This window comes from Benincasa hispida, chromosome 4 (assembly GCF_027475165.1).
Source record: "Benincasa hispida cultivar pf3 chromosome 4, pf3_genome.v1.1, whole genome shotgun sequence".
In the NCBI taxonomy this organism is placed as follows: Eukaryota; Viridiplantae; Streptophyta; class Magnoliopsida; order Cucurbitales; family Cucurbitaceae; genus Benincasa; species Benincasa hispida.
Genome location: NC_143481.1, coordinates 21,577,897 through 21,601,374, shown reverse-complemented (window position 1 = coordinate 21,601,374; position 23,478 = coordinate 21,577,897). Strand labels below are relative to the sequence as shown.

The 23,478-nt window shown below is 31.2% G+C and overlaps 3 protein-coding genes across 3 annotated transcripts; 1 reads left to right on the top strand and 2 right to left on the bottom strand.

The window, feature by feature from the left end:
* The first annotated feature begins 2,264 nt into the window (after positions 1 to 2,264).
* Positions 2,265 to 5,137, top strand: LOC120076832 (alpha/beta-Hydrolases superfamily protein). The gene is made up of 7 exons (XM_039030774.2): positions 2,265 to 2,757; positions 2,976 to 3,014; positions 3,161 to 3,231; positions 3,745 to 3,809; positions 4,202 to 4,291; positions 4,375 to 4,467; positions 4,567 to 5,137. Exons 1-7 carry the CDS (start codon positions 2,381 to 2,383, stop codon positions 4,972 to 4,974), a joined length of 1,143 nt encoding a protein of 380 aa, XP_038886702.1. The 5' UTR covers positions 2,265 to 2,380; the 3' UTR covers positions 4,975 to 5,137.
* Positions 5,138 to 9,598: 4,461 nt separating this feature from the next.
* Positions 9,599 to 11,953, bottom strand: LOC120076329 (uncharacterized). Its single transcript, XM_039030124.2, has 2 exons — positions 11,297 to 11,953; positions 9,599 to 10,268 (listed from the first exon to the last, which is right to left on the bottom strand). Exon 1 carries the CDS (start codon positions 11,836 to 11,838, stop codon positions 11,338 to 11,340), a length of 501 nt encoding a protein of 166 aa, XP_038886052.1. The 5' UTR covers positions 11,839 to 11,953; the 3' UTR covers positions 9,599 to 10,268; positions 11,297 to 11,337.
* Positions 11,954 to 16,095: 4,142 nt separating this feature from the next.
* LOC120076597 (Polyketide cyclase/dehydrase and lipid transport superfamily protein) lies at positions 16,096 to 16,922 on the bottom strand. Its single transcript, XM_039030472.2, has one exon. The coding sequence runs from the start codon at positions 16,764 to 16,766 to the stop codon at positions 16,203 to 16,205; it is 564 nt and encodes a 187-aa protein (XP_038886400.1). The 5' UTR covers positions 16,767 to 16,922; the 3' UTR covers positions 16,096 to 16,202.
* Positions 16,923 to 23,478: the final 6,556 nt, after the last annotated feature.

Genomic DNA, 23,478 nt, shown 5'->3' with positions numbered 1-23,478 from the left:
AATTGGGTCGATGTAATATTTATTCCTCACTTAAATTTATTTCCATCCTACTTGTTTCAATAATGGAAATTAATTTAAACAAATATTCTTAAATAAAATCCCAAATCTCCCTATTTTAGATGCCATTGTAGACTAACCAAAATAATAATTAAATAAACAGGTGGAGTCTGATTTGTCGCTCAACTGCCTCCGAACATTTAATTCCACCGTTTTTCTTTGGAGGAAATAATTCAAATAATTGAAGCCATTTTCGGTATTGTTTGGCAAATTATTTTAAGGGATCTTTTTAAATATAAAATAAAATATTTAAAAATATTTATTTATAATAATTTTTCTAGTAGATTAATTAACTTTTGACTTTACTTTGAAAAAAAAATCAATTTTAAAAAGAAAAATTGGGCCATAAAGTTAATTCTATTAAATCAAATACATTTTGATTAAATTATTTATTGTCTTACACTGAATAGTTTCTTAATTTGTTGGGATTCATTCCAAATGGAAAAGGTGTGTCTAATTAGATTAGACAAATTTGTATAAATAACTTGTTTAGTATAATATATTATTATCTTTTAGTACAATAAACGTGAAGTGTAAATTTTGAATTTTTAAATTTAGGAAAAGAATTTATATTAGTTACTATTGACAATATGCAACCATTTAAATAAAAGTAGTTTGTTGTTAAAGAAACTTGACCGATTCAAAATGTTAGCATGCGATTATTAAATTTATAAAATTTAGTAAATAAATAATAAATTAAAACATTTTAAATATTCAGAACCAATATTGTCTTTTAAAAAAAAAAATATGTATAGGGAGTGAACATGAAAACACTATGGAAATAAAATTTAGAGGGGAAAACTATTTTATGACTAAGTTTTTTTTGTCCAGTTTGTATTTGGTTTTTAAGTTTCAAATCTACCATTTTATTTTTTATTTTTTATTTTTATTTTTAAAATTAAGTCAATAAAACACGTATTCATGGAACATGAAAACACTAAAACACATATTCATGGAAATAAAATTTAGAGGAAAAAACTATTTTATGTCTAAGTGTTTGGTTCAGTTTTTATTTAGTTTTTAAGTTTCAAAACGACCATTTTGTTTTTTATTTTTATTTTTGAAAATTAAGTTTATAGACATTACTTTTATTTCCAAATTTCTTCCTTTATTATCTAATTTTCACCAATGATTTAAAAAACCAAGCCAAAATTTGAAAACTAAAAAAATAACTTTTAAAATGTTGTGTTTTGTTTTTGGAATTTGGCTAAGAGTTCAACCATTGTACTTAAACAAAAATGCAAATCATAGTAAGAAATGAAGAGAAAATAGGCTTAATTTTTAAAAGATAAAACAAAAAATGAAATGGTTACCAAACGGGACCTACATTATTAGTTTTTAAGTTTTGAGTTTTATTTCATTTTAATTTTTTTTTCTTGCCGTTGGAGTTTTATTGTAGTTTTAACATCAATTTTTCACTAAATACTCACTCTTTGTCTCTAATGTAAATGTCTTTTGATTGAATGTAAACGAATTAAAAGAATTATTGTTTTCAAATTTTAAAAAAAATGATCAAATTATTTATTAATATAACAAAATTTCACTATCTATTAGTGATAAACCGCAATAGACTTCTATCACTATAATGACATTTTGTTATATTTGAAAATATTTTCAATAATTTTACCACTTAAAACAATTACCCATAAAATAATTATAATTAATTTAAATTTAATTATTTTAAATTATTTAAAAGATATCAAAGGCTAAATGTGAGTATCTAATTAAAAAAAAATAAATTAAAAATATAAATCTTGAAACTTACCCATTAAATTGAAACATGACTCAAATTTGAGATAAATTAAATTAAAATCAAATTCAAAATTAAAAATATTAAAAATATAACATTTTCAAATCTATAGCCAAATAAAAAATAGCCGAAAATCAAAAGAAAAAATGTATATATTTCCTAAATTTATTAAATTTCTAAAAGAATAATTTAATTAAAAAGAAAAAAACTGGAAAACATAGACAACACCGCCACAATTCTCTACGCTACGGTTGATGAACGCCTCGTAATCAACGTCAAATCCTCTACACGCGGTCCGTTATTCATATTATCCTCTGCAGTCGAGTACAGAGTTATAATATCAAGAATCAATCCCTACCATTAAAATATTTCCCTAAAACTAACGGTCTAGATTTTAGTCTTTGTATAAGCGTTGACTCTCTTTGAATAGATTATTTATACCCATCGGTGGAAGGCTCGTTTTCTTCTCCTCTCTCAATTTTCCGAAATTCTCATTCCGAGTCGATTGTCCGAAATTCATTTGATCGTCTCCATTCCTCCGATTTCCCGTCTGTAAAATTTTCCATCTCCGCCATGTCAAGGGCCGAGATGGACCAGCTAACCTCCGGAGCGAGCAATCGGATTATTCCAATTTTCAAAACTCTGTGGACTTCTCTCATTTTCATTCACACCTTCTTCCTCTCTCTGCTTCTCCTCCTATGGCCACGCCGCCGCCGCTCGCAGGCTACCTCTACGCCTCCGGTCCAGTCCTCCGTGAAGAAGAGGCGATTGGTGTGGAGAAAGGAGGAGGAAGATACCCAGCGGCGGAGGGCGTTGGCTGAGGTCATCGAAATGGGCGTTAACGTTGGGGACGGGGGAAGTCGTGGCCGTTGGAGTACCTCGTTGTTCTACGGGGTTAAGAGAAACGCCTTGTTTTGCCGCTCCTGGTTGCCGGAATCGGGTGAATTGAAGTAAGGGTTTTAGCTTTCTTTCGTATTCTAATTCGGTTGAAATTTGGTATATTGCAACTGTTTGATGAAATTTTACCTTAATGATATCTCATGGGAGATACAGAAGGAAAGGGCTTGATTAGATTTCAGGATTAATTTACTTTAATTCCTGATAATTTTGTAGTATGAACTGGAAGGTTCCCTGTTTCTCACGGCAAGTTTTGTTGATGTTCTTTTAGGGGTATTTTGATCATCATTCATGGGCTTAACGAGCACAGGTGATCTTGAAGTTGTTTCATATGAATATGGAGATTTATTTATTTATTTATTTATTTATTTATTTACTGTGGATGGATTTTTGCTGTCAGATTTTTTTATTTTTAAATTCCTATGGTTTTGTTTGGTGTTTGGTGTTTGTTTGCAGTGGAAGATATGCTCATTTTGCCACCCAGCTAACTTCTTGCAACTTTGGCGTTTATGCAATAGATTGGATTGGTATAACTAAGTTACACATTTCATCTCTCTCATGTGGTGTTTTCTGAACTGCTACAGTTTCTGTTTAGATTTCTTCAGTGTTTTCCTCCATTACATTTTAATTGCAATCTAATTTAAACCTCCATATTGAATACCAATAAACCCAAAAGATTACGGTAACTGAAGAGGAATGACATTATAGGAGTTCAAACACAAAACCTCATATCATGTTAAATCACCGGGAACCTAAAAGCTTAAACTGATGGGTTATAGTTATATGAGACATTAATTGCTTTTGTTTATATATTCATGAGTACATTGACAAATAGTTTGTGCATATCTCATTACCACGACATTGTTATTCAGTTATTCTTTGGTTTCTATGACATTTTAACGAAAATTTTCAATACCCTGTTCTTGTCCACCTGAACAACGGTGCTTTTTGTTTTAGCTTGGTTGATAATGGGAATTAGTCGTTTTGGTGAAAGATTTTAATTGTGTTGTTATGGCTATTCTCTTGTGTTCATGTTGTAGGCCATGGTGGAAGTGATGGATTACATGGATTTGTTCCCTCTCTTGACCATGTTGTTGCTGATACTGTAAGTTTGTCGACATCTATTTACTTCAGTTTTAGACTTTTTATTTTTTCGTGTTTGATCAACTTGATTTTCATTGATCTGCATGCAATATCGTCATCCAATGTGAAGATTTGTTTGATCTTCATTTCTCGAACCCCAATACATTCCTTTGATTTCTAATGCTAATTTGTCATCTTGTTATAGTGCAACCATGTTTCCATCTTTTGTTTTCCTGCACATTAGAATAGACATTTACTAACAGATGATGACAGTTTCTTGATGTGATTGAGTCATTTGTTTAAGGAAGTAGTTTAGATTATGCATTCTGTTTTGAGTTTCAGACTGCTGATCGTGTCGTTTGAATGTATTTTGAGATTTGGAAGGGGATATTTATTGTTGTTTCTGTTCTGCAGGGGTCTTTCTTAGAAAAAATTAAGTCTGAGAACCCTGAAACACCATGTTTCCTCTTCGGACACTCCACAGGAGGGGCCGTTGTTCTGAAGGTCAGTTAATTTAAAGAACACTTCCTTACCCATCTTGCAAAATGACGTCAGTTTTCAGTCTCCTTAACTAAAATTTTATACAGGCTGCATCAAACCCTCACATAGAGAATATGGTGAAGGGAATTATACTGACTTCACCGGCCCTGCGAGTTAAGCCCGCTCATCCTATTGTCGGTGTAAGTAATCACACATTCTGTCTTGATTGGCCGAGAAGAAATACAGTGCAATTCTTGCTTATAAACACACTGATGTTGAACTTACTTCCCATAATGTAGGCTCTAGCTCCAATCTTTTCCATGGTTATTCCAAAGTTTCAGTTCAAGGGTGCAAACAAGAGAGGCATTCCAGTTTCAAGGGACCCTGCAGCACTCTTGGCAAAATACTCTGATCCATTAGTCTACACTGGACCAATCAGAGTCCGAACAGGTCACGAGATCTTGCGGATTTCATCATACCTAATGCGAAACATCAAGACAATCACCGTCCCGTTCTTTGTCCTCCACGGGACAGCTGACAAGGTCACGGATCCGCTAGCATCCCAGGATCTGTACAATGAGGCAGCTTCTGAATTCAAAGACATAAAGCTGTATGAAGGGTTCTTACACGACCTGCTGTTCGAGCCTGAGCGAGAGGAGATTGCTCGGGACATAATCAATTGGTTGGAGAAAAGGTTGAAATTCTGAGGTTGAGAATGCCAATAAACCTCTTTAGAATGAGGAGCATCTTCAGGGGATTGAACAGAAAAAAAAAATATATATATAGTTTATTGTGTTTGTTCCAGTGGTTAATGGGAATGTATGTATGAAATTTGTATATCTAATAGATTAACTTTTCTTTTCTTGATCATTAGCCCATTTTTTAAAACATTCATTCATGATATTTTGAGAGTTATTTGGATGTGTTATTTGCAAGTTGTTTCAAAATGGTTTTGTTCGTCTGTTATTTGAATTCCAAAATTCTATTTTTCCACTATATGTTTTACTTATATATTTGTTATTTCTTTGCATGTATAATCTGAATATGTTGAAAGAGTATTTTTTTTTCTTTTTTCTTTTGCTATTTCAATAAATAGTTTGACACTATTTTACCTCCAGTTAAATGTTTCTTTAAATCAAATCCATTTAATTTCATATTTTTATAAAAACCATCATACCATTGAGATAAAAATAAATAAATGAATAGTCATATTATATGGAATTTATATATGTCACACGTATATAGATACATTTTAGTTTTATGATCTCTGATTATCATATAAAACATTTTGATGATCATAACTTGATGGGTATGAACAAAAGTTTGTAGATCATATTGCATGAACTAAAATTTGTACATATACTTAACTGAGTGGAATAATTAGTGAGAAGAACAACAATAAATACTTCACAAAATGAAATCAAAACAATCAATCAATTCTATCTTTTCAACCTCCCTTTTTTCAGGTAAGTTTGACTTGAAAACGACTTGCTCAAATGTCACTATAAATTATTTGAAAAGTAGCTCTCATCAATTGGGTATTTTCCAATTTTTTCTTTTATCTGTCATAATGTTTTGAATTTGAATATTAAATATCTTAAATTTTAAATGTTTAGAATAATTCATTTTCATATTTGGTACGCATGATAATAGATAAATATGGGTTTGATTTATCAATTTTATATATAAAAGTCAAAATTAAATAACTATGTAATATATTTAATGTTAATTAATTATTCAATCATTTAAAATAAAAATATATTTATATTAAATAATGATTGAAGTACTTGATTTAATTAATAAAAAATAATTAGATAAATATAAAGTACAATATTAATGCTAATAGTAAAATTTGATATTAAGCAGTTAAGATAGCGTAAAATAATAATCAACTAAAATTAATATAATGAATAATTTATATTAATTTTTTAATTAATTGTGTTGAACGGAAAATTTTGGACCAATCACAAATTGACAGTCATTTACCAAATTAATGACAAAATTACAAATAATTGAATTTTGGACTAATTAAAAGTTGATATGTATCCCAAATTGAAATTGAAATTGAAATTAAAGCATAAATTGACAAATTTCGATGACGCCACATGTTTTCATCATATCCATTGGATTGAATAAAACTAGTTTTGTCCAATTTGATATTATAATTTAGGCTAAAGTCTAATTGAGCCCAAAATAGGCTTAACTTGGCCTAGATTAGACTCAAATCCAACTAATTGGGTCTAGGAGTCTAGGTCCGTGGACCAACCGAGTCCAAGCCCACAAAGTTTACCTAAAAACTCTATAAATAGAGTTCTCTTCATGTGTGAGTCAATAATTTTGCATTCTAAAGAAGAATCCCTAACTTTTGAAGTTGAACACTTGACGCATTCAAAGAGAGAATCGGAGAATCAAGAACCCGATATCGAATCACATCCATATCAAATCTACATCAACACAAGTTTAACTCTACGAAATAAGTTTCTCCGAAAATCTCATGCGAACAAGTTAGATTATACTTTTACTATTCATCTATAAGTACAAAAATCACACTTGTATGGAGGATGTTATAAACTTCATGTTACATGGATTCTTTTAAGTTTCTTGGAAAAAATCATAGATTTTTAAAAGTGAAATGATGTGAAACAAATAACGATATTAAATATCTATTTAAAATATACAAAATCTATAAAACAAATAGACGATTTATAATTGACCAATATGATCAATATTTGTATTAAATAATTTAATTTAAACCATACTAGATATATATATATATATATATATATATATTTAAAAAAAATATAGTTCATATAGGCACAAGACATAAGAACAAAATCTTAAATGATTTTTAAAAGTGAAATGATGTGAAACCAATAACAATATTAAATATCTATTTAAAATATACAAAACCTATAAAATAAATAGACGATTTATAATGGACCAATATGATTAATATTTGTATTAAATAATTTAATTTAAATCATACTATAAATATATAATATAATATAATATAATATAAAAAATATAGGCACCAACAAAATCTTAAATGATTTTAAACCAATAACGATATTAAATATCTATTAAAAATATACAAAATCTATAAAACAAATAGATGATTTATAATTGACCAATATGATCAATATTTGTATCAAATAATTTAATTTAAATCATACTATATATATAATATAAAAAATATAATTCACATAGACATCAGACATAAAAACAAAATCTTAAATGATTTTTAAAAGTGAAATGATGTGAAATCAATAACGATATTAAATATCTATTTAAAATATACAAAATCTATAAAATCATGGACCAATATGATGTATATTTGTATTAAATAATTTAATTTAAATTATACTATATATATAAATATAAAAAAATATAGTTCAGGCACAAGACAGAGAAACAAAATCTTAAATTTGTGGTCTTCAATCTCACACCAGTCTTGTCTTCATCCTCGTTAACATCACGTCGACTAATTTTCTGAATATTCCTCCCAAATAATTGAGTTTTTTTAAAAAAATAATAATAATAATAAAGAACAATCCAAATTCGAAGATCAATTATCGGATGTATACCAATAGAAAAAGAAGGGAAAAAAGAAAAAGCATCTGACTTTTAAAAGTGCAAACGTGGAATTTTCTTCAACATTTTGGTTCTGACAATATTAATTATCCATTGGAAAAATATATTTTTCTCTAAATTGCACGTATCTTTTTATAGCTTATCTAATTATCTAATCATAATTTATTACACGACAAATTTTCTATATATTTTTTTAATCTAAACAAGTTTAATACTTCTCATTACACTACAAAAATTTAGGACTATGTCGTTGACAACCGACATTTAAGATAGTGTTATTAAAACCTTTAAAAGCAACCGACATTAAAGATAGGGTTTTAAATCGACATTAAAGGGCTTTAATAACACTGTCTTTTATGTCGATTGTCAACTAAAGTCCAGAATCTATTGAAGGCCTTTAAACCGACATTGAAGCTCATAATCTATGTCCGTTTTTTCAATTATTGTCCTTTTTTTTTAATTTCGTCGTCAAATCCATTTTTAATATCAGTAGAAAAGTTAAAAACGACATTATATGTCTCGTGTTGGGTCAGGAAATGTCCGACATTGTTTTTTATTAAAAAATATTAAACAATGCATGGCAAACCATCAATATTTGTCTTCCACCTATGAATTTATCCACAAACAAAAATTAATATTTCCAATCCATTACATATACTCATCAAATATGAAATAAACACACTAATCACCAATATTTGAATAACAATAACACACTATCATAGAATAATTACACCAAGCTATCATTTCTCTCATTTACAAATATCAATTAGTACTTCCATGAATACTTAACACCAAATAGGATAAACACAAAAATATTATACATAAATCTTCCAATAAACAGATCATGATTAGATAAATTTACATTCATTCTAAGCTAGCATTTACATTCTATTGAGACAAAAAACAAGAAGTACATCCTTACATAAATCGGCCAACAAAACTTGCCCATTGGGTTCAAATTACGTCAATCTCTACTTGGGTAATGATTGGCCAACATCAACTTTGTCTCTTTCACTAGTAGACACATTTTCATTGTTTCTCTTAATCGGTAATGGTTCACCGTGAAAAATCCATGTTTGATAACTTTGATCTATACCATTAAAAAATAAGTGATCTCTTATTTTGTTCACATTTAGAGTCTTTGCATTCACACACTTCAAACATGGACAACTCATGACATTCGGTATATTTGAATGTTGTAGACCATTTTTAATAAACATCTCACCCCTAAACATCAGCTGAAATTCTATTCATTTTCATCCATGACTTATCTATGATCGTAAAATATGCAACTTAATCTACAAAAAAGAAAAACAATAACAAGGAAAAATTAGTAACCGTAAGCTTGTAAATTTAACCATAATCAACAATAAGACCTAAAACATTAACAAATTGGTTCTGATATATACTTGAACCACACCAAGCAAGACTATCAACCAAGTACATGTTTTTTAACTAATTTTATTCAAACATTAACAAATTTCAAGAAGCTTAATTATTGAAACAAAACATAAAATTAATGAAATAACACTTGAACCACACCAATCAAACTTAATTATCCAAATAAGACCAAATTAGTTTATATATATTTGAAAGAAAAGGATTTTGATATATACTTGAACCACACCAAGCAAGATTATCAACCAAGTACATATTTTTCAACTAATTTCATTCCAACATCAATAAATTTAAAGAAGCTTAATCATTGGAACAAAACATAAAATTAATGAAATAACACTTGAACCACACCAATCAATAATCAATAAATTTCAAGACTACCAACCAAGTATATATTCTTCAGCTAATTTAATTCCAACATTTCAAAATTTCAATAAGCTTAATCATTAAAATAAATATAGAATGAATTAAATAACTTTAAATTACTAAATTGAAAATTCATATGAAAATAAAATTATACCTTTCCAAGCAAACAACTTAAACAACCCACAAACTTAAAGAGATCCGAACTGGAGCTCGAAGATTGGAACGCTGGCGAGCACGAACGGCGAGCTGACCACGATGCCAGCGACCCACCTCTATGACCGGAACCAATTGGACTGAAACCCCACTTAAAGAACACGCCAGCGAAAAACCCCGCAAAGAACAATGGAGAACCCACGCGCCGATGAAGAACACTCCGAGAACACCCATGCGCCGATGGAAACCAATCGAAGAACACCCACGACGATGACCCACCACCGGAAGAAGCCTACGATGACAGAGATCTAAGCAAAACTGGTGACAACAACTCACGGGAACACCTCAAGAACACCGACGCACCGACGAAAACCAACCGAAAATCAACCGAAAAACACCCACGACGGTGACCCACCAACGGAAGAAGCCCACGATGACAGAGATCCAACCAATACCGGTGACGACAACCCACGAACTGATGTGCACGACCAAGCTGAGAGAGGTGAGGGTTTGGTAAGAGAGAAGTGAAATGAGAGAGAAAATCCTTTAATTTGAAATGGGTTTTTAATAAAGTTGAAAAAAAATAAGAGGCCTTTAATGTCGGTTTTAAATCGACATTGTAGCCCATCTTCAATATCGGTTTAAAACCGACATTAAAGATCCGTTTAAAAAAAATCGAAGAGCACTTTTTTCAACCGACATTGAAGTCCAAAATTATTGTAGTGTTATATGATGGAGTGAGCCACAAAAAGGTAGGTGTACCTAAGGATGAAAGTTGATTTGATTCCTACAAATAATGAATCCAACCCAATGTCCAAAAAAAACAAAATTAACATATTAGTTTTTATTCAATTTGGTTTATATTGGTTCTAGGTCGTTTTTTGTCCTTTTTTTGTCATCCAAATTTTTATCTTTGTTTTCACTTTTATTTTAAATGGGTCATTTTTGTTGTTTTTAATTAAAATTGGGCATATTCTTTTATTATACATCGAAATTGAGATTTTTTTTATCTAAAAAAACATGTAATTTAAAAAAATAATGATAATAATAGAGTGAAAGTCAAACTATTTTTAAAAAATAGGATAGGTGAATCGTGGATCTGGTTCACGGTTTCCCTAAATCATGTACCATATCTACTAGTTAATAAATGAAGGTGCACCCATAACAATTTATAATTAAATCAAATTAGTGAATCGATTCGGGTTGATTTGCACTGTAGGTATAGTTTGTAACGTACTTAGTGTTGGTCAAAAAGTAAAAGTTTTTATATGAAATCAACCACTGAATCCACCTCCAAAGTGTTACTTTTTTAATTTAAAATTTTTAAAATTCAAATTAATTATCGTTCTTATAGAACTCTGTCAAAACTTCACTTTAGACATACATCTTGGTCTTATATACAATCATCAAACAAACACAAATGATCATTTTTAAAAATTAAAATTTTAGATACAAGCAAACAATCTTATTCAAATTTAAGGTCCAGATAGTTTTAATATAAATATGGATGATATTTCATACCAAATTATTTCACACACAATTGGATGAATTCCAGAAAGTTCTCAGGGACTTTTCTGCAAATACTCAGCCATTTTGTTCACCATGTGATGCAAAGAAAAATCGAGATACTTCACAAACTCCTCCAGCGGCCACCCTTCGATCGGATCCGCCACGAACGACCACACGATCTTGCACCCTCCGCCTCCGTCGCCGCCGCCGTCCGGCAGCAGCTTCATGGTGGCCACATACGACTTGAATCCGATGTTGTTCTCACGGATCTCGTAGGTGAGAGTATATTTGGTTGGATCAATCTGAGTCAGCCTCTCGTGGGCCCACTTGATCGACGGCTCCGGCGACGATATCATGTCGGTGGAGGCGCAGTACCGGATCAGGCCCGGCTGCCCCGGGACGCCTTCCACGTAGTGACATGTGTCGATGGGAAGCCATTTGTGGAGGCTGCAGAAGTCGTCGGCCAACAGCGGCCAGATTTCGTGGGGCTTTCCGGCGGTTGTCTCGGCGGAGACTTCTCCTTCCCATTTCGGCGGCGGCGATTGTCCTTCCATGAGAGAGAGAAAGAGACAGAGAAGTTTGTTCTGTGAAATGTAAGGCAAATTCTGTTATCTTCTGAACTTCAATAAATGGGAAATAAATGGAAAGGCGGAGGTTACAACATCTTTGACTTTCATTCAATAAAGTAACACAATCAAATATTTATGAGATTAAATTACAAGTTTAGTTACCGTTAATATCTTTATCTTGATTCTAAATTTTTAAAACATATTAAAAAAAATTATTTAGTCCTTAGAACTTATATAAAATTAACAACTTAATTCTTGAACTTTAGTCGATAATTATTTAGATTTAGTTTAATAACTATTTTTATTTTTATTTTTATTTTTAAAAATTAGTTCAATTCACACTACTTCCATCCCAAATTTCTTCTCCCTTTGTTATCTACTTTTTATCAAATTTAAAAACCGAATAAATTTTTTTAAACCAAAAAAAAATTCAAAAAGTTATTTTTGTTTTTAAAATTAGTTAGAATTCAACCATTGTATTTAAAAAAGATACAAATCATTATAAGAAATATAGATGAAACATGTTTCATTTTAAAAAAACAAAAACCAAAAACCAAATGATTACCAAACGGGGTCTTAGTTTTTGTACTTTTAAATTTGTAACGATTTGGTTTCTTAACTTTAATAAGTAATGATTTAGTCTCTATTTTAAAAATTTTCAAGTCAATTTTTTGATATGCAACGACCTATGATTTAGAAATAAATTTGATTTCCGGTCAATTTATCAATATACATGTGTGATAAATTTCATTAAATCATACTACACTATTACAAATTTGAAAGTGAAAGAATTACATTATTACTATCTAAAGTCTAAGAACTAAATTATTACTCTTGTGAAAGTTTAGACATCAAAAATATTTTTTAACAAAAAGAAAAAAGAAAAAACTAATATACCCATTTTATTTTAACCTTTAAAAAAATCTAATACACATTAAGTTTAATTTTAACCTTAAAAGAAAGTCTAACATACACATTATCATGATTACATAAAGTTTTAATTTTGAGTGATGAAATAGGTACTTAAACATTAGCAAAAAGTATAGGATTAATTTTTAAAAACTAAAAATTAAATGATTTCCAAATAACTGGATCTCAATTAGATGCTCTAATATTGGGGCATATAAAGAAAATTTAAATTTAAAATAATCTGAAGTAGTCTAGCTTCATTCATAATTGGGTGCTAATTAGCTAAACTAACCAAATGATATTAACCCATTTGAACATAACTTCATTCATAATTATAATAAATTAAGTTTCACTATTTCTCAACATTTTTAAAAGTTTAATTTAAAGTTTAATTTTACAATTATTTTAAATTAGTTAAGAGATATTGACGTTAATAGTTGAAAATTAGTATTTAATGAAAAATAAATATTAGAAATGTAAAATCTTGAAACCTATATATCAAATTGAAACAAAAATCAAATTTCATAGGTAAAATTGTAATATTTTAAAATTTATTAACTAAATTAAAATCGAACTCAAAACATGATGACTATATACGTAACATTTTGAAATTTATGAATTATACAGAAACTAATTCCAAAACCTACGATGAAAAGGTATTTTTCCTAATTATTTTTTAACCAATTTACTTTTACTTATATTTTCTTTTTTTTTTTTCACTCCTTTTAAGAATATGATTTTATTGTTGGACGAAAAAGAAAAGAAAAATAATCATAGAAATATTGGCCTTTGAAGTTTGAACCTTATCGAGTGGGAATCGATAAAGGAAGTATCGCATGCTTGACACGTACTGGGCGTGTGAATTAAGCTAAGTTTCTATTGTTACAAATTAAAATATTAATATTACCATGAAATCTGTCGTCCATTATGTTTTTATAATTATTTTAGTTCTAACAATTGCAAAGTTGGAAGAAACTCATTTTAAATATATGTGTATGTATGCTTTTTAACTAGTTATTTTTTAACATATGTCGTAAAAAAATTTACTATAAAAAAAAACCACACACAACTATCTTTTCGATCACAATTACGAAAATACTCTCTTAAATTTTTTTTACCATTTTTCTAACTCTCAAATTAGTAAAGGTGTTCAAATGATCCGACAACTCAACAATCCAAACTATTCAATCCAAATTGTAAAGGTTGAGTTGAATTAGTTTTGTTTTTTAGTTTGATTTTGTTGAATTTTTTCTATTTTGTGTTAGGTTGGATAGGGTCTCAGGTTGATATATATATATATTCCAAATTGATTCAACCCAATACGAATTCCATATATATTAATAAAAAATATATAAATACTATTAATTTTTAATTTTTACATTTTAGCATTAACTTAAATCTGTAACATTCTTCTTTTAGAATTGTTGCCATGTATGTTTTTATTTAAAATTTATAATAGATATCATGAATATTTTGTATTCTTCCCATTTGAGTTTTATGGGAATTTTAATTATTAATCATGTGTCGTAGATAAATTTAAGTATTTTAAATTAATAGTCAATTCGATCAATTCGAATCTTTCGATTGGTCTAAAAATTCCCAACCCAAACTATCCAATCCAATTCAACCAACTTCTATATGCCAACCTATAAACTAGATAATAATATAAAGAAATTTAACTAAAGTTAATACTCTCAAAGTGTAAAATATTTCTAACCAAGATAATTTAAAAATGATTTGGAACCCATCACTTCCTAATATTTCGTTAAAACCCACAGGAAAAAAAAGTGAGTATTTTATAATATTGACATCCAACATGTGTAATTAGGTATTGAATTTTATCGACATAGCGACATTTTCATTAATATTTTTCACATATTTTTAAGTTTATCGTCAAATATAAAGAGTAAATATATATTTTCATTATATCGTTAACAAATCCATAATTAAAAAAAAAAAAAAACAAAACAAAATGTCACAATGTAAATACAATAAAAATAATAAATATATTAACTTGTTCAAAACCCATAGAAGATTTATTTATCATTTTAAAATATTATATTTATTTTTTAAATAATTTTTATCATATTCATTTTTAATAATTTTTTAAATATTTTATCAATATTTTCATCCACGTTTCCATAAAATTAAGACTTTAATACTATTATTGACGTCATAATCCTTCTTTTAAGGAAAAAAATTGAAGATACAACATAACATGAAAACAGCAGCATTCATCTATGAAGGGCACTTCAATCCAAACGCGTGAGCTGTGTTTTGTCCTCTAGAATGAAAAGCCAACAAGGAGCAACAGAGTTAATAATGCTCATTCATGGGACTCAAGGTAAAACCATGAACAATTGCCAACAAGAATGTAGCTCAACTGGCATAGTGTTTGTACTATCGACCTCGAGGTTCGAGATTCGATTCTCCCATCCCACACTTTAATTACAATACCTTAAAAAAAAAAAAAAAGAAAAAAGAAACCACGAACAAAATTCTCTTGACAAAAAAGCTCGATTCTTTATCAACAAATACTTGCACCTCGTACTTGTGATCTTGAACCAGATCTGTTGGAATTGATTTAAGAAAAAAAATGTTTTTTCTTTTTTTTTAAAAAAAAAAAAACTTTTCACTCAAATACTATTGATAAAAATGAATTAAAATACATTTGAAAAGTTATTTTGAGTGGTTGTTAAATACTCCAATTTCTTCTAAAATAATTTATTTTTTTAAAAAAAATTAAACACTTGAAAATGTATTTCTAACAATCTTTAACAAATACTTTTTTCACATTTACTTTTATTTTTTATTTTTTATTTTTTTTTAAGAAAAGATAAAATAAACCCAACGCGATCCTAAATTAAACCACCTCGAGGATTTAGGGAACAATGAACGCAGGAAAGACCTCTTTTCAAAACCTAAAAGACCAAAGACCTCTTTCCTTGCTTATGTTTTTTTTAAAGAAAAAAAATATAGTTTTTACCGTTCACAAGAAGCTAGAACAACATTATTATAATAAAATCTACTATGAATTGTGATTTGCCCCAATTCTTAAGATTCCGTTTTGGTAACTACAATCGTTTTTTTTTATTTATTTTTGAAAATTATGCCATTTTTATCTCCATTTGAATTGTTTTTTTTTTTTAAGTATATAAGTTGAATTCTTAACTTAAAATTTTAAAACAAAAGAAAATTTTCTAAATCTACTTTATTTACTTTTTAATATAGGTAGAGTAACAATTAAATATGCAATCATATTTCTAAAAAATTATAAATATAACAAAATTTATTCGGATGAATCATTATATCCAAAAATGCTATATTTGCCACTTCCACAAATGTGACTTTATTTTTAAAAATGTCACGCGTACCCAACAAAGCAGAACAAAGAAATTTAGAGGTTAATTTTCATTTAAAAAAAAAAAAAAAAACCGGCCTTAAATTTTATTTTGTACGGCAGCATCCATTCGCTTGGCCATGGAGCTCAATCCCACTTGGTACTTCTTCACCAAATCATCCACCGTCAAACCTTCCACCGCCTCAACCTCGAACCTCCATTCAATCACGCAACTGCTGCTGCCGCCTCCCTCAGCCACCTCGATCGTCGCCGCGTACGATTTGAATCCGATGTTGCTATCCACGATCTCGTAGCATATGCGGCGGCGCTCGTCGTCAATCTCCACCAGCCGTTCTTTGGACCAGCTAACTACGCGGTCGGAGCCGTCAGTGGAGGGAATCGAGAAGCCGGAGCAGAATCGAACGCAGCCGACCTCGCCGTTAATGCCTGAAAGTCCGTAGCAATTAGCTAGTGTTGGAAACCATTTGTGGAAATTGAAGAAATCCTTAATCATCGGCCATGTCTGGTCCGCTGCCGCCACGGTTAACGCCTCTGCAACTCTGCCTTCCCATTTCGCTGCAGAGTTTTGCGCCATTGGAGACTGGATCGGCTCTGCTGTGAGAATCCCTCCCAATTTTTTTTCTTTTAAATTCTTTTTTGGCATTTGATGTCATTCATAATTTAATATTATCATGGCATTGATGGCAAATGTTGGGTCCAAAATATTAATTTTTTTTCTCTCTTGCCGTAAAAATATGGGAGTTTGGTACCTTGGCTTTTGTGCCCTTTTGATGTGGAGGAATAAAATTTCGAGTAATGCGGTAGTATAAGAAAATTTTCAATACTAATTCCAATTATTGCTCGCCACAATAAGAATATGTTTTTTTGGTGGAATAAAATGAATTTGGAATGAAATATAATTAAAAACTCATATTTAGATTGATCATTCTGGGTTCGATTTGAAACACCAAATTTATTTTGTTTCTATAGTTTTCAATTTAACCCTCTTATCCTCTTTCTCACCATTTTCATACTTCACGATCTTATTTTCGTTCATTTTCTTAATTTGAGGTCGTTACTATGTTTAATGTGTTTATTTACTATTTTTACAGGTTTTGGACAGAGGTAGAATCAACTATTACGAGCTATTCGAGGTTAATTTAGAGTAATTATGAGCTAATTGGGTTAATTTGGAGTAATTATGAGCTAATTGAGCATTTGAAAGAAGAAAAATTACCAAAATACCCCTGCGAACATTGCAATGCTCCATCGAGCATAGCGTTATGCTTGAAGGTAGAATGCACGCATAGGCAGAAGTGTAGCTATGCTCCGGAGTTTTATGGACGAATGCTTGATGTGCACGTGCGAAAGCGTAAAGCTCAGCATAACTACGCTGAAGCCTTACGTTGCGGCAAAGTAAAAAGCATTGTTAGAAAAGTGTTGCGACATTGCACAAAGTAAAAGGCAGTGTTGGAAGAGTGTTGCGACGCTGCGCAACATATTTATATATTGTTCTTCGATTTTTAAGTCGAGAAATGACTCTGATTCGACCCCGACCGAATTTCTTCCCATTTTCTCTCTTCCACATGTATTTTTCTTCCTTTCCCCTCATGTCTCGATAAAGATGAAGTTGAATCTTGTCTTCTCCATTTCCATGGAAAGGTAAGGTTTATGGGTTTCTAATTTAGAGGATTTTGGGATGAACTCATTGTAATTTTGGGAGGTTTGTTGGAATGTAAATTTTTATATCTTTTCTATGAGGTTTTTTCTATTTGCTTTTGCTTTATGATTGTATTTTCTCTTGATTGTCTGACAATTTACTTGAAAATTTAAAATTGATTGCTTGAGATTAACTTGTAATATGTGAGTTTAATTATAAGTTAATTTATAAGAAGGCAAAAGATTAGATAGGCTTATAGTTGGTTGTCTATAACTAAGAGCATTGTTCCTATTGACCTAGGAGAAACTATATTGAATGTTTAATTAGACGATGGAAATTAAATATTCATCTTAGCATAAACCCTAGAATCTAATCCGTTAATACGATGGGTTAATCATGTTTAATATGGATTCATTTGAGCATGTTTAACTAACTAGGTAATTAGGAGCATTGGTTGGATTTCCAATCAATTGAGTTAGACATAGTGAAAAAAACTAAAATTACATTTGAATAATTCGATGAGCAAGGTTACATTGAATCATTTTGATCTTCATCCTCTAAGCTAGAATGTCTCTATTAATTATATTTCTATCCTTTATTTTCTATACTTTATTTTCTATGCATTTTCAATTATCCAATCCACATCAACCCTCCCTCTCCCCTCATTTACCGCTTTAACTAAAAAATGAGCTTCGAAGAGCTAATCTTTCGTACTTCCATGTGGTTCGACCCCGAACTTGCCACTTGTGTTACTAGTTAATATAAATAGTTAGTTCGGTGAGATTGTAAATTTTATTTGATTGGTGGAGAGAGGTTTATGATGCCCACCCTACCGGTTGACCAGTCAAGGCTGATTAGATGGATTTTGCTCTTGCAAGAATTCGACCTAGAAATTATGGACGAAAAAGGAACGAAAAATCAAGTAGTTGATCACTTATTGCGACTGGAAAGAAATGTGGAAGACTCGAATGAAGTTAGAGTGCTTTTATCGATAAGTAGTTGTTGGATATTGACTACGTTCCATGGTATGTTGATTTCACCAACTACTTAGCAACTCGAGTTATGTCACCAGATGCCAATAGTCAGAAATTGAAAAAGCTTTTCCATTATCTCAAACATTATTACTGGAATGACTCTTACTGTAACGACCCTAATTCTTGTATGTTTCTAGGACGCTATTATATGCATGCATAGGCTTGACAATACATTTCTCAAAGAATAATTAAATAAAATAGATAAAAAAATTTATTTCATTAAGATCAAATAAATAAGGAAGAGAATTCCTGGAGAAAAAAAAAACCGTTTGGGGTACCCCTGATCTAACTTTAAAATAAATAACAATTGAATCATTCAATAAATGAAATCAAGGAATATTCATAGGTTTTTAAAACGCCTAACTCCTAAACAAGATACTAGTGCATGAAACCTAAGTGTGGAAGCAATGACTCGTCCAAATGGCCAGGTCACGGATCTCTCTTGTCATTCACTAGTCTATCTCTACCTTTACCTAGAAAACATTAAAGGAAAAGGATGAGTATATAAGTATACTCAGTAAACGACCCACTACTGGGCCCACTCAGTGATCTGTTAGCCTTCCCATCGGGACACAAGTGCACAATGTCATCGTAAGCATAGACATAGGCATAAGCATAAGGGGTGAACCCGAAGACACGCTTTTATAAGTAGTGACTCCGGAGGACACAATCATAAATATAAGTAGTGTTTCCAAGGGAACACCGTACATAGGCATAAGGTGTGGGTCCAAAGGCTCACAATATGTGATGTGCATAACCCAATAGAAGTGCAAACAGTCACTACAATCTCAAATAATCATAAACATACAATCGAGGTCTTAAATCATGCTAAGATCACATAAAAGTTCACAATTTACCCATCCATCAAACGTAAGCTTCCAAAATTTTCAATAGACCAACAGGCATAGCAAGATATCTCATACTAACGTAGGAACCAGTACGTAACGCATGCTTGGGTTCGAGGACGAACCGGTAGTAAATCACCTACCTCAAACAAACCAACGTAAGTAATTTAACTTCTTCTTTTAGTTTTGAGAGACCCTAAATCATTTAACCACTACTACCTGAACCAAAAAAATCAATTAAACCCGTTAGGCTTAAATCCATACTTAAAATTATCTTAAATTTCCTAAAGCCACCTACCCAAAACCTAAAGTGGCCCCTAAAAACCACCAAATGCCAAAATAGACCTATCCTTAAGTGATATTAAATTCCAAGAATTAAAGACCCCAATTCCATCAACCAACACCGTTACCAAGGGGCTTCCAAGGATTACTACTCACCAAAACTCCTCTGAAGCAACCTCCAACCACTGGACAACAATTCGAATCTAACAACCCAACACCAAGAATTAGGCTGAGAATTTAATGAGCAACAACTAAACATCCAGGGACAGACCCAAAATGTTCCAAATCTTACCCTAAACAGCAGAATCTTAGAGATATCCACAGGGCGGGGCGGGGCCGGGGATGCCATTCCCCATCCCCGTCCCCACTCCCCATTTCATTCCTCATCCCCATGAAATTCCCCACAGGGATCGGGGCGGGATACCCCGCGGGGAATTTTTCCCCGTTATCTTTTTTTTTTTTTTTGTAAAAAGACAATTAATTTAAATCACTAATGTGAGAAAATTTTAATTAAATAATTAACTTTATCACTAAATTGTTTATTATGGTTAGTTTTATATGACAATTTGAATTTAAAAATAAATTACTCAAATTTTGGCCTAAAAAAGCTAACTAATTTTTTTAGTAGAAAGAAATAAATATAAATCAAATTATTCACATATATAATCTAAATTTATACATTCAATTTAAACATATTCATTATCTTTCCCAATAAATAATCAAATTTGAGTTTAAATGTAATATAATAATAATAATAATAATAATAATAATAATAATAATAATAATAATAACATAACATTAGATAACTAGGTCAGGGGCGAGGACGGAGAACATCCCCGTCCTCATTTAGCTCACGAGGATTCCCCCCGCTCCCTCCCCCATTTTCAGTCTAATCGAAAAATCTCCGTCCCCGTACGAAAATTGGACATCTTTATAGAAACTGACGGAAAGTGGCCACAATCCAACGACAAACGGGGTTGTCTGCGTCAGATTGATGAACGGGCGCTTGAGCTAGGCTGGTGGCACGACGAAAATGCAGGGACGAAGGACGACGACGTGGCGACTGGCGAACTCAGAAAAGACGTGTGGCGATTGGACGAGCGAGTGGCTTCGGGTCAACGACACCAAGCACTGGGCGTCGAGCAGCTTTGGGTCAGCGTTGGCAAGGCTGACGCAGCGGTGCAGTTGGGCGCAACATGGACAGAAAAGAAGAAAACAAAGAAAAAAAAAAAACAAAGGGGGGAGTTTCAGGCGGTGCTTTACGAGGAAAAAAAAAGAGTTTTATTTCTTTCTCTTTTTTGCATGCTTATCGAGGTAACCCTATACATAAATAAACCCCTCTTAAAATCTTAACTCCTTCGTATGTATGTATATTTTATTTCTAAACCCCCTGCAAGGTAAAATTAAAAAATTAACTCAAACCCCCAAATCTTATTTTAATAAATCGTCTCCAACAATGACCAATTCAAAAGATAAAATAAATTTAACCAAACAAAACATTCAATTGCCTAAGCTTTAGCCTTAAATTAAAAAGAAAAATCCAATAATTTCATGAACTAATTTAAATTTACCTAGATCCCAAGATGTCACACCTACTTGTTCAAATTGGGATCATACCAAATCTAAAGACGCCACGTTGTAGAAAAAGAAGTAACCACTATTAAATAAGCAATAGAACAATTTAAATATCAATCAACTGATAAAAATTTATTTAATAATGAATACGATATCAAAGTTATATAAAATAATAGTTTTAATTAATTAACTGACATGAAATTATACTATCAACATCAAACTAAAAATTCAATTCTCCCATCCTACAAGTTGTGTAAAAAAAACGTTACATCAGATGAACTAAAATAACAAACATTTATTAATTAATATTAAATAATTAATTAAATTATCAATTATTTTATCCCCTTGGCTCTAAGCATCAAATAATTCATCCAGGAAAAAGAGGAAACAAATCACATCAACCCCACAAGGGGATAACAAAATACATGATTTATGGTGTCTATTTTTTTAAAAAAAAAAAACTATTTAATGAATTTGAAACAGATTCTAGAAAAATGAAACATGTGAGAAATTTAATATATTGTCACACAATACATAGACAACCTTTGAAATAAGTTGACTGTCATGGATTATTCATTCCAATCTCCAAATGCTCTATTGGTCTCTTTTATTGAATGCGTATTTGATAGGGAAATTTGGATCGAGACCTAATATTTCGGCCCATAATACCAAATGACCAAATTTTATAAAAAACTATCAGTTGACCTTCTGCTGACGTCATCACGATATGAGATTACAAAAATGTCCCTCCAATCTATACGATACTTGTGCGCTCAAACGCAATGGCCGTCTTAGTCGCTCAAAATTCTTGTGTAGTGTCGTTTAATCTCACTATGCAAAACCATCATCCATCTACTTTCGTAATCGAAGTTCTTGGGTAATTGAATTTAATTTTTGTCTTGCATGTAGTATTGTGCCTGTTTAGGTTGGTTTCGTTTGCGAAGTTCTTGGTTTCGTCAGTTTAGGATGGTTTTGTTTATTTAGGTGGGTTTCAGGATTTAATCGATCGTAACCGTTTTTTATTTTGGGTTTTAATGTGTTTTCGATGTGTTCAACATTAGTTGAGGACGAAAAAGGTATAGTTAAAGCCAAACAAGGAAGAGAGTGAATTTTGCGAGAGCGAGATGGGCGAAACGAGATTGGCGAGTGCGAAATGAGCGAGATTGGCGAGAGCGAGATGAACGAGACGGGCGAGAGCGAGTTAAGCAAGATTGGTGAGAGTGAGACTTTAACAGTATGTATTGTTAGTGATTTTTTAGTACGAACTTGTTAACTCATAAATTGAATGTTCATGCAATGCAGGAGTAATTCAAGATGTCAAAAGCTTTGAAAATATGTGAAACTGATAGGTTTCTCAGGCAAGTAACGAGCATGGCCCACGTTGCGAATGCCAACAAGAATGTGAAGGATAAGTTGACTAGAAGGCAGTTAAAGATGTTCACGAGAACAGTTTTTGGGCGATTTATAAACATTGCACTTGTATTCAACAACCCACATATCCACCATATGTTATTGAGGGAAGTGAAGAAGCAGGGAGCGAACTCGATTAGTTTCCTTGTCAGAGGAAAGGTCATCACATTTTTTAAGGATGATATTTTATTGACCATTGGTTTGTAGCGGTCCCCTATGCGAGTTGTACAGAGTGAGAAGTCCTCACAAGAATTTGCGACAGGTACTTTGGTAATCGGTTGACCTCAGACACATTCCACATGAATTTACTGGAAGAAAAATACAAGAATTTAGTATTTGAAAACAACGATGATGCTGTTAAAATCACCCTAGTATATTACACAGAGATTGTAGTGATGGGTAAGAACAAGCAAAAAAGTGTTGTCAATCATACTCTTTTTTAAAATGTTGATGACATAGACTATTACAATAGTCTGGATTGGGGTACAATTATTTGGCAGAGGACACTCAATGCCCTCAAGACTGTACTAAATGATAAGGTTGGTTTATACAAGGAAAAGGTGAGGGCAA